The 12,226-nt window shown below is 44.1% G+C and overlaps 1 protein-coding gene across 2 annotated transcripts in view; it reads right to left on the bottom strand.

The window, feature by feature from the left end:
* Positions 1 to 12,226, bottom strand: part of STK24 (serine/threonine kinase 24) — a 170,538-nt gene that overhangs the window by 27,687 nt on the left and 130,625 nt on the right. For both annotated transcript variants that reach the window (XM_066238051.1, XM_066238052.1), the window contains exon 3: positions 1,368 to 1,424. In XM_066238051.1, coding sequence (XP_066094148.1) covers positions 1,368 to 1,424 — 57 coding nt within the window. The remainder of the gene's footprint in view (positions 1 to 1,367; positions 1,425 to 12,226) is intronic.

Genomic DNA, 12,226 nt, shown 5'->3' with positions numbered 1-12,226 from the left:
TCCACACTCAAGCTGGCAACCCTGATTCAAGCGAGTGAGACTGTTCTCAAGCCAGATGAGCCTGCACTCAAGCCAGCTACTGCAGGGTTCCGAACCCGGGTCCTCAGCATCAAAGGCTGATCTGCACCACCGCATGGTCAGAGCCTCTGATTATCATTTTAATCAACTGTTTTTATGGTTTATAACAACATGATTTTCTATAAATTGGGTACATAAGCCTTTTAGGTTTATACTTTTAGAGATTTACCTTCTCAAAAAACTACAAATTGCTACTATTACCATAAGAAGGTAAGGCCCTTTTCATCAAAGAACCTTTTTTTCCTTAATGAATGATATTTATGTAGGTTATAACCATGAAAAACACAGACTTCTTTCAGCTCTTACTCTGAGGGCAGTGATAATACAGACCCATCATCCCGACAACTTTCTATCAGGTAGGACCCCCCCGTCTAACACTAGATGATAAGTTAGGCTTGTCTTAGATCTCACCATTCACCCAAAAGCCCGGCTTCTATAGGAGGGGTAGGGAAGGAGGGCTGCTTACATTAATTTCTCTGCATAACCACAGTGGGGAGGAGATGTCAAGTGCTAGGCAACTGTGCGAAGTCTTTTAAGAATTTGTTGTGCATATACTGTGCTTCAAGAAATACTTAAGCAATGCTGATGATTCACTTGTTATTTCTGAGTGTCTTGTCAAAGGCCAACCTGTAAATCATGCTTTACTAAGAAGCAAGTCACAGACTGTGACTTTGAGGTCATGATTCTTTATCTAGCTTCTACCTTTGTGGAAGACAGTGGTGCACACTAATGGCACAGAAGACCAAGGCCAGCTAGGAGACAACCACTGGTGCTAGAACAGCTCCACTATAAGTATAATACGTAGCCTGACCACTGCTCTGGTATGCGACACCATATGCAATCACTCCCTACCTGTCTCTTACTCCTGAAAATGTTTTAATTTTTAAAAATTCTAATTCTCATTAATTATACATGAAACTATTTTGGAAGCTAAGTTACTATCTGAATATTTGAAACAATGATGAGGTTATCAGTTCTACAAAAGTTAAAACCAGTTCTTGAAAACTAACAAACTATTCTTTGGTAAGATAATGACAGGGAAAATCCTTCTTGGCTTTTTATGAATGAATTCATGGATTTCCCAAGAACAACAAAACTGGTTTCAAAAGTAGAACTATAATTCTCAGCAATACATCAGAAAAAGAAATAGATACTCTAAGAAATAGTTTGGTCCATTTTTTCATAAACCTTAAAAAAGAGAAACAGAAATGGATAAACAATTATCTTCTTCAAACCAAGATTTACGGTGAAGAGCTTTAATGTGTATAGGCTTCCAACATAATACTTACTAGATCTAGTGCAGAGCCTCCACCAAGATATTCCATTATTATCCACAATTTAGTATCCTACAAAAACAGAAAAGAGAGAAATTACTTTTAAAATGAGGAAAACCAGAAAAGATAATGTAAGGGTATTTTTCTTCATTTTGAAACTCATAAATATCATCAAGAAAAGTATGTCCACCTGAGTTGTGTGCAGGAAAAGCCGCACTGCCTCAGAGGGGCTTCCCAGCCAGGCCAGGGCCCCTGTGTCAGACTCTTCTAGGAACTGCGTTCCAGACCTCCTGAACCAGAATCTCTAAAGATGGGACCACACAGGGTATCCCTTCTTAAGCCGCCTCAGTTGCTGACCCACAAGCACACAGAATTTGAGAACCAATCCCCAAAGCCAGTAAAGGGCCGGAGCAGTGACAAAGGTCCCACCCTAAGTGTGTGTCAGCCAAGAGGTGCCTGGAGCACCCAGCTATGGGTGTATGTTACTTCCTTTCCTGTGGCCTGAGCTCTGAGATGCGGGGACTGACCCTCAGTCCCTGTGAGCAAAGGGAAAGGCAATCTCCAAAGGCAGGATGGCCAGCTAGCTAGCATGAGCTTTGTAGAAAGGCAGCCAGTTTCAGACACCCACAAAGGCTACCACAGTCTCTACAGGGAGCTTTCCAGCAAAGCAGTTCCCTGCTTAACTAAGCCTCGTGTCTGTGTCCTCTAAGCTCCCCTCACCGCAGGTGAGGTACCATCTGTCTCTCATGCAGCCACTCAGCCCCCTCCCCCATGATTTTTGTTCTCTTTTTAACCATAAATCCCAAAGTGCTCCCCCTTGAAAACAAGAAAGCAGCCTGACCTGTGGTGGCGCAGTGAAGAGATCATTGACCTAGAATGCTGAGGTTGCTGGTTCAAAACCCCAGGCTTGCCCAGTCCAGGCACATACAAGAAGTGACTACTGTGAGTTGATGTGTCCTGCTCTTTCCTCCTACCTCCTCTCTCTAAAATCAATAAATAAAAGTCGAAAGAAAGAAAGAAAGAAAGAAAGAAAGAAAGAAAGAAAGAAAGAAAGAAAGAAAGAAAGGAGGGAGGGAGGGAGGGAAGCTAGCACCTGCACCATTCTCTGGGAGTGCCTGTGTGGTTGTCAGGAATACACAGCTTGGGGGTGAGCCAGCCCAGAGCTGGGATTCTGATCCCTCCTTACACCTGAGGGGCCTGGGAAGCTATCATATTTCCTCTCTGAGCTTCTGACTGAGTACTTCGCTAAGTGCCAGAACAGCAGCTGGCGATGTGACTAATCCGTAACAGCACCAATGGCAAGTAACCCATCGGTAATATAGGTGGTGGATCACAGCCCTGGTGGTATTGTGTTCCACTACCTGGGAGCGATGTTCACGGGTACACTTATAACAGCATGACTCAGTATTTTATGGTAGATTTTGTATGCACCAAAAGAGAACAGAAAAACAAAAACCTTTCCAAGGCTCTTTAGTACCTTTAGCTTGGAACCATGCCTTCGCTCTTCAGAACAACCCCAAGAAGGTCCCTCTGTCAGGTGCCCATCCAACTCCATGGTTCTAAGGGCTGTGACTCTGGCTCCGTGAGCCTTTCCACCTCAGCAGCCAGAAACAGCCTGCCCCATAGGCTGGGCACACTTCCACTTTGGCACCTATGACCTATGGTCTGGACTCCACTTTAGACTTACTTGTCCATGTTTCCTACCAACAACAAAGTACAAGGGGCAGTGCCTGGCAGGTCCAGGCTCAGGAACGGGAAACACGGAGCTCTGCAGTCAAGGAGGGGAGGAGGCACTGATGGATGCACTGCATTTAATACGTAAATTCCTTTTAAAATTTAAAATAAATCCTGACATCTGAAGTCAATCCTATAATATCCTAAATAAACAGTCCAAATTTGACTGTATATAGAACACTTCCTTGAGCTTTTAAATGCCCTTGACTACTAATATGATGAAGACAATTTCAGTCTAGATTGGAAAAGGCACCAAGCCTTAAATGATGTGTTTGGAATCAACCTTATACATACAAAGATTTTACTCACTTTATAACCATCATCCAGTCAAGGGCATCTGCCCTGGACATGCTCAATCCCCTCCTGATTCTGATTTAAAGAGAACTTCCCATCAGAAAAAGTATTTTCTCCAACCTACCTCTCCTCTCACAAATATGTCCAATGGTAGATTTCTCCAAAACTTGCTACTAGAGAACACTTACTACATTTGTGTTGTTAATGCCAAACATTCCAAAAGCATCCTGTCTGACAGCTAGAAATAAACTATTCCAGGGAACATCTAATACCATTTTCAACGGCGTAAAAACCTTAAATTGTTTTCCTATAAGGGAACTTGAAATTTCAGATTTCTACTCCCATCCCTTTTTTATGGGGCTGTTTGACCCAGCTCCCATCTTTTATTATCTTATGGGCATTAGGGGCAACTTTGCTAAGAGCAAGCTAAACTCTCAGCAGCCAGATAGCCTCTCCTCACCTCGCGCCCCACCTGCAGGAAGCAGTGCGACAGGACGCCCTGGAAGCAACCTCTGCTGACTCTGGAGATCCCTGCAACAGCGAGACACAGTGACCACACTTTGTCCGCCGTGCCAAAACTCCGTACTCCTAACCCCTCCTGAGTCAGCCCAGCAGGTAACTAACTACCAAAGAAACAAAACAGCCCTTTAAAGGTACTATTTCTTCCTTTCAGGGAGAAGTAGTGGCCCATTTCCCAGTGTTGCCCCAATACCACAGGGGCATTAAAGCAAAAGCAGAACTGGCAAAGCAGGTGCTCCCCAGACTAAAGGTAAAGGCTAAAGCCCCACCCTTCCACTCGAAGGACTGTGCCTTCCTGGAGAGGAAGATGCAGTAAAAGCTTGCTTCTGTTTTTATCCAGCTATGCACAAGATATGCTGGGATATGAACGCTGTGCGAACACAAAGCCCACCAGATTCAAAAGCATTTAAGAAAACAGTAGTAGGTCCTTTATTCAGGACACTGCTTTTTAAGTACCTTGGCTAGATCCTATAACTAATGTGTTTTTGTCCCCAATTCCATCAGCACCACTAATCCACTAACTGGGGAATGGAATGGAAACTGCATCATGAAAGGTTTCACTGGCTACTGCCTCTTGCCTGAACTTGCTTTCAACCTCACTGGGTGTGTACTCGCCTTGTCATGGAGAGCCAGGCAGTCCCCACTCCATCCAGGCTGAAATGCCACTGGGAGCCTCTCCCAGGTGCCAGCACCATGTGGCAGCAATAAGCATGGCGAGCACCTGCGTTCCCCACAGGGAGCTTGCCTTCTAGAGCTGAAGACAGCCTCCAATAACTGGTCGATGAACTCTAAGTCATAAGTGAGTGCAATGAAAGGGTAGAGCAGGGGTCTACCAGCTCTCAACTCAGAACCCGAATGATGAGCTGGCACTGGGGTCAGGAGAGAAGTAGAGGGAGGGGACCAGAACGGCAGGAGTGAAGCTGCAAGGCAGGGAAGAGGCAGATCACGACCTAATGGAAGGAAGGTGCAAGGAGGGCATCTGGTGGAGAGTTAGTCACCCGAAGCAAAGCAAGAGAAAAGCCAATCTTGTAGTGGCTGGAGGTAAACACGTCAGAGTTTCTCCTTACCGTCACTGAAAGGTACACCAAAGCACATACTCAATGGGTGTAGAGAAGGGGCTGGAAATAGTGAAAGGCTCTTGCACAGTCAGGGGAGAAATGAGAGGAGAGGTGAAAGCAAACGTGTCTATGATGTCACCTGATAAGGCTTGGGAGGCGGACGAGACAGGACTCGGTGGTGCACACGGGTGTCAAAGCAACTTGTGGCTTTGGCCTCACTCAGATGAACACTGGCCAGTGCCATCTACTGACAGGGAGCCCGGAGGAAGGAGGTCAAGAGGGTACGAGGTTGAGTGGTTCAACATAAAGGTGCCCGCCCAACATTAAAGCAAGTGAGTCAATCTCCTTTATCTTAAAAAACAACAACACTTTTAAAAATATCTGAGAGCTTCTACTAAATTCCATTATGACTTCCAAATTCTCTGGCTCTGTCAACTGTAGCCCTTCACAAGCATGCGCCCTGCCTCGGTCTCATTCCCATGCGCTCTGCCCCACGCCCCTGGGATGCACCCAGTCTACCCCCACACTGCGGCTCCCTCTGCTAGGATGCACACCCTGCAAGCCACAGCTCACAGGACAGCTCCTCTGGGGATACTGACTCAGGGCACACATCTCCCTACTTCATTTCCAGACTCAAACATGTGTCCTCGCTCTTCTCTCGCCTCAGACAGAAGCACACTTCATCCTCCAGCCAAGCTGTGCAGCTACACTGGGGTTCCTCACCCTGGGCACTACTGACACTTGAGGAGTAATCCTTTCTTGTGGTCACTGTCTGGTACACTAAAAATGCTGAGCAGAATCCATGGCTCTCTACCCACCAAATGCCAGTAACAGTTTTGATGACTAAAAGTTTCTCCAGACATTTCCAATGATCTCTGGGATCCAAAATCATCCCCACTTGAAAGCCACTGAACTATATGATCAACGCTGATAAACCTGAAGTGTTACTAGACCAGAAGCACTGACAATTCCCTCCTTACTCTAGCAAAAGTCAGCTTTGCATATACCCAGAAAACTCCAGCCAGAAGACCATCACTAACTCACCATGCGACACCTGAGCTTTGGATTCCTCATCCGTAATAAAATGGTAATAATCTCTAAATTTCTAAACCTCACAGTTCTACTGACAACAAAATAAGATAATGAATTTTAAAAGCACTTTGCAAAGCTCAAGGTATTGGACACACACAAAGTGTTTTTAGCTTTATCAAATCATCATCCATAAATGCCTTTAAAATACCCTGCTAAAACCAAAAAGAGATTGATTAACAAGACTAGAATAGTATTTATCTGCATGAGAGTCTCTGAGAAAAATAAAATCTGGAAAAATGATTCATTCACATTCTATATTACAATAAAAAAATAATTACAGCTCTACCAGCTTTGAGGCAAGAGTGTCTGAAGCGGATGGTCTGGTTAAAGATACACGTGGCCTGTTGTCAGTGACCAAATAACCACACACTATCACTGCCCAGATAAAACCTTACAAATTGTGACCTGTGAGGCAATCTAATAAAAATCAGAAGAGTTCTTAAAACAAGAATTAATTTTAATAAGTGTAATTTCATTTTTTTTTAAATGACCTTGCCTGACTAGTGGTGGCACAGTGGATAGAGCATTGACCCGGAACACAGAGGTTGCTGGCTTGACCCCAACATCGCCTGTTTGATCCCCAGTCAAGTCACTATGAGAAGCAATCAATGCACAACTAAGTGGAGCAACAAGTTGATGCTTCTCTCTCTCTCCCCCACCCTTACTCTCTATCCCTTCCTGTCTCTCTTAAAAAAAAAATAAACAAAAAAAAAACCTCAAACAATGTAAATCATGAATGATTCTGTGATACAATTTTATCATAAGGGAAAGAAAATGGCTGATTTAATTAATTCAGGATTGAAAATGTAAAAGATACCCACGTATGTGCAGTGAGAAGTTTCCCTCTCACCTGCCTCTGCCCCATCCAGCCTCCAGGTACCACAAATTCTCATCACATCTTACCTAATCTCAGAGAAATATTTTACACAAACACCAATAAACTCTTTCTGCCCTTATATCCAAATGGTAACATTCTCCACACTGTTCTATATCTTGCTTCTCCTTAGAGCATTTGATAGTTGTCCACAAAACCCTTTCTTTTCTTTTTAAGCCAAAATTAATCTACCGGTATGCCCTATTTGATATGAAGTTTACCATTCTTTTGTTAGGAGCTGGCTACAGAAACCTCTCCTTGTGGGTATTTCTGGAATTCTCAAATCCTGCTAGGTCAAAGAAATCCACTTGAATTCTAACAGACAATGACAAATTACTCTTCAAAGACATTACTTCAATTTATACTACTTCCAGCAATGTATGAGAGTGCTCATTCCCCTCTCCTTTGCCACAGTGTAATCAAACTGGAAGGGGGGACATTGTCATGGCTGAATTGTGTACCCCTCCCAAATTCGTTTTTTGAAGTACTAACCCCCCAGCAAATACCGTAAAATGTACTAGGTTTGGAGATCAGGTTTTAAAGAGGCTGACGGGAGACCAGTCCCTCAGTGACTCCCTTCCATCACTACCCCTCCAACTGTCTTCAGAGTACAGAACATGGCTCCTGACCTCAATAAACTTACTGTTTCCCTGTTCTACTGTGCTAGCATTTCTTAAAAGATTGAGATGGCTACTATGCACATGGTGTCACTGAGGGTATAAAAAATGAGGAAACTTTTCATAATAGAACAAGTGGGCAAATAACTACGATCAGCCTGTGGTAGGTGCCACAAAAGAGACACAAAATGGTGTTTAGGGGAAAAACCCATCTGAACTGAATGAGCAGTTGGCTTTGATAAGGCTCCAGGAGAGAAGTAGTATTTGAGCTGTGCCCTGAAGAACTGTGACAGACTGGGGCAGGAATGACACAGAGTATGTTTCTGGCAGATAGGTGGGGGAGTAGATGCTCATGGAATAAACAAGTGATCCTGTTCAGTTAAAGCAGTTGAGAATAGTGCCAGTTGGTGAAATTTCAGCTTAACTTAATAAGCAATGGCAAAACACCAAAACTTTTAGAAGGATAAATAACCAGCAACTATCTACATGAAAGAATGAATGGGAAGAGGAGAATGAGAAGAGCAATCAGAAAGTCAAGGCAGAAGGTCAGAAAGACCAGGAGTCGTTCTAGAAGTGACATTAATGACTGTTTGCCAAGAAGCCAAATCAAAAAAAAAATGCTGCCCTATTTTGAGCCCCAGTAAATGAGGACTCCAGGAATACACATTGGAAGGTCAGAAAGAAGAAAACTGGGTGGACAGGGAGGGATCGCTCTTCGTGCTTTTGCAATTTTGATGGGACAGTCCGGTAGGTAATACACACACCACAGCAGCCGTTGAAAATATGGTTTTGAAGTTCAGGAGAGAGGTTGGGAGCAGCACAGCAATGAAAACTGACACACTAAATCCCTTGGGTTGGTATGAAGATTATTTTCAACAGAAGATATTTGAGATTCAACAAATGCAAAAAGAAGCCTTCTAGGAGCTTCTCTATCTGACTAAAGCAGTGATTTCTGGGAAAGCCTATATATATATCCCCTCTTTGGGGTGGGGCTACTCTAAAGAAGAAGAACAGAATAGCCTGATCAGGCGGTGGCGCAGTGGATAGAGCATCAGACTGGGACGCGGAGAACAGAATAAATCTACCAAAATTTCCCCTTAGAGCCTGAAGGAAGAAGCAAGACCTCTCCTATCTGTGGAGACAAACATCACAAATTTTCTTATCTCTTCTTGTACTTGTAAAATCCCATTTGTCTTTCCTAAAGAAACATATTTGTTCTTCCCCTCCTTTTCCCCTACTAATTAGGCTATAAGCTTCTATCTTTAATGATTTAATGAGGATTCATACTTATAAATTATTTTCCTGTTAATCTGTTGTCATTTTAATTTGCAATTTCCCTAGTCAAAAAGAGAGTAGAGAAAAACTCGTTTATCTTCCTCACAAGTGATATATTGCAAAATTTTTAACTGAAGGGGTGCTCAGAACATACAGGGTGGGCAAAAGTAGGTTTACAATTGTGAGTACACAAAGCACAGTTCATTCCTGTATTATTATTGTTATTATATATTTTTACCCATGAACAACTGTAGATCTACTTACTTTTGCCAATCCCTGTATGCAAGCCATGCCAAGCAAAAAAAAAGTTCAATTCCTATCATTTTACTGATCTTTTGTTATAAGATAGCCCCATAAAGACAGGAGAACATTAAATCCCAGTGAGTCACTTCCCCATTTGCTGCTCTAGTTCTCAAAAGCATTTTGAACTTTTTTTTCTTTTTAAAGCGAGATACACAGAGAGAGGGACATATAGCAGCAGACAGACAGGAAGGGAGAGATAAGCATCAATTCTTCGTTGCAGCACCTTAGTTGTTCATTGATTGCTGTCTCATATGTGCCTTGACCAGGGGGCTCCAGCTCAGCCAGTGACCCCCTGCTCAAACCAGTGACATTGGACTCAAGCCAGCGACCTTTGTGCTCAAGCTAGTGACCATGGGGTCATATCTATGATTCCTATGCTCAAGCAAGTGACCCCACACTCAAGCCGGATGAGCCTGCACTCAAGCAGGCAACCCTGGGGTTTCGAACTTGGATCCTCTGGGTCCCAGGCTGACGCTCCATCCACTGCACCACCCCCTAGTCAGGCCATTTTGAATTTCTATATTATCTGAGCAACACAACAGAAGGAAGTGGGGATGACAGACAATGCTCAGCCTGGAAATACCCAGGGTTAAGACTCTCCCATGTGGCAGCAGGGCCCTCCAGCACTCAGTTCCCCCAGGTGATCATTATCAAAACCAACCAACCCAGTCAGTACTGGACGTAGTAGTGGGGAGGATGCCGACTCTCCCACTGTCTTCCCTCAGCCCACCCAACTCAGGCACACACAGTTGTGTAGCTCTAAACCTGGGGTCCCCAAACTTTTTACACAGGGACCAGTTCACTGTTCCTCAGACCGTTGGAGGGCCAGACTATAAAAAAAAACTATGAACAAATCCCTATGCACACAGCACATATCTTAAAGTAAAAAAACAAAACGGGAATACAATATTTAAAATAAAGAACAAGTAAATTTAAATCAACAAACTGACCAGTATTTCATTGGGAACTATGCTCCTCTCACTGACCACCAATGAAAGAGGTGCCCCTTCCAGAAGTGCGGCAGGGGCCGGATAAATGGCTTCAGGGGGACGCATGTGGCCCACGGGCTGTAGTATGAGGACCCCTGCTCTAAACACTCCAATTGGGAAGAAGACCTTACATTTAAAAAACAAGAAAACGTAATTTATCTAGAAAATCTTTTCTGTTGCTATTGTCTAAAGAGGCTGCCTAGAGTGAGAGTGTTCTTTGGAGGAAACAAGAAAGAGCTGTGAAATGTCACAGGACAGATGCCCTGGGAGTGGACTGCAGCACAGAAAGCCTGTAACCTGCCTGGCCAGGACAGAAGGTGACCAATCGTCCTCCTTTAGGGAGGACAGTCCTTCTTTTGTAAGTTCTGTCCTCTCTCGAAAAGTGTCCTCCTACATGTCCTCCTTTTTGATATTGGAAGACTAATCTGTAAATGTCCATATTTGATCAATGCAGTGTCGATCCACTGCATGTGATATGACGTATTTGTATCTAAATGAATACTTTTTTCTTACCATTATTAAAAATTAATAGGCATGTGTTGGGCAAGTTAAGTTTAATGTGATTTTTATGCTCACTCTTGTTAAAAATGGCCACTGCTTACGTGATGATGCTCTCACGTGATACAGCAAATTGCTTTTTTTTACTTGGGAAAGGGCTTGGTTATGCTAATGTGTGCTGGAGAAGGGACTTTCACACCAGAAAGTTTTAAGAGGAGCTAGGAGGCCATTTTGGGAGAAAGACCACGTTGTTGAAGAGAAAAGGAGGCCATGTTGTAGCAGGGCAGGGAGGCCACCTGGAGGAGTGGAGGCAGCCAAGACGGAGGCCTGCAGAGGGGACTGAGTGAGGCTGCTGAGGCCTTTGATTCTAGAAAAAATCGGAAAGATTCTCCTGGTTGTGGAACAGGAGGACATGTGAGTGGGTTTTGGTGCCTCATGTGTTTATTTTTACTCATTGGTGGTACGATTCTAGAATAAAGAAAAATGGCCCTGGCCGGTTGGCTCAGCGGTAGAGCATCGGCCTAGCGTGCGGAGGACCCGGGTTCGATTCCCGGCCAGGGCACACAGGAGAAGCGCCCATTTGCTTCTCCACCCCTCCGCCGCACTTTCCTCTCTGTCTCTCTCTTCCCCTCCCGCAGCCAAAGCTCCATTGGAGCAAAGATGGCCCAGGCGCTGGGGATGGCTCTGTGGCCTCTGCCTCAGGCGCTAGAGTGGCTCTGGTCGCAATATGGCGACGCCCAGGACGGGCAGAGCGTCGCCCCATGGTGGGCGTGCCGGGTGGATCCCGGTCGGGCGCATGCGGGAGTCTGTCTGACTGTCTCTCCCTGTTTCCAGCTTCAGAAAAATGAAAAAAAAAAAAAAAAAAAAAAAAAAAAGAAAATTGGCCCACCAGTTCTTGGCTCTGTTATTTCATTACCATCTGCCCAAATCAAATGCGAAACTGCACGGGCCAGGTAGCTGTGATGGTGGCTGTGGCTACTGGCCCTACAGCATGTAAGCATAACTACAATATAAATTATTACAAATGTTTTTATTATGCACTTATCATATTATCGTGTATTATTGTTGCAATGAATAAAATGTTTCTTTTATTTACAATATTTTTTTTCCATTTATTTTTGTCCTTTTCATTGTAAAAAAGTGGGTCATCTTATAGAAGTACATTGTTGTGTACCTTTTACACACAGGGTGGGGCAAAAGTAGGTTTACAGTTGTTCATATGGAAAATACAATAATTAATAAATAATAGTACAAGAATGAACCATGTTTCATGTGCTCACAACTGGAACCCTACTTTTGCCCCAGCCTGTATGTTAGGCAGAGCACTAGAGGCCATGTGTGCAGTATTTCCACCATGCTCACAACACTGCCAACAGGCAGCTGGAGCTGGCCCGTGCTCTAGAAAAGGAGCCAGACAAGTAGAGTGACGTGCCAGATCCTAGACGGAAGCAGGTCCTGAAGCCTTCACTCAGTCTCACCACCTCTTTCCAGGAGCACAGTCCTTCTCTGCTCACCCCAAAGTAATCCTGAGCAACGGATGGGTGAAAGGGGTTTCATTTAGCACATTAAGGGTAAGAGAGCACTGGGAGGAAAGAAGGGGTCATCACTGACAAGGCAAGTC

This window comes from Saccopteryx bilineata, chromosome 6 (assembly GCF_036850765.1).
Source record: "Saccopteryx bilineata isolate mSacBil1 chromosome 6, mSacBil1_pri_phased_curated, whole genome shotgun sequence".
Taxonomy (NCBI): Eukaryota; Metazoa; Chordata; class Mammalia; order Chiroptera; family Emballonuridae; genus Saccopteryx; species Saccopteryx bilineata.
This window is presented reverse-complemented; position numbering and strand designations above follow the sequence as displayed.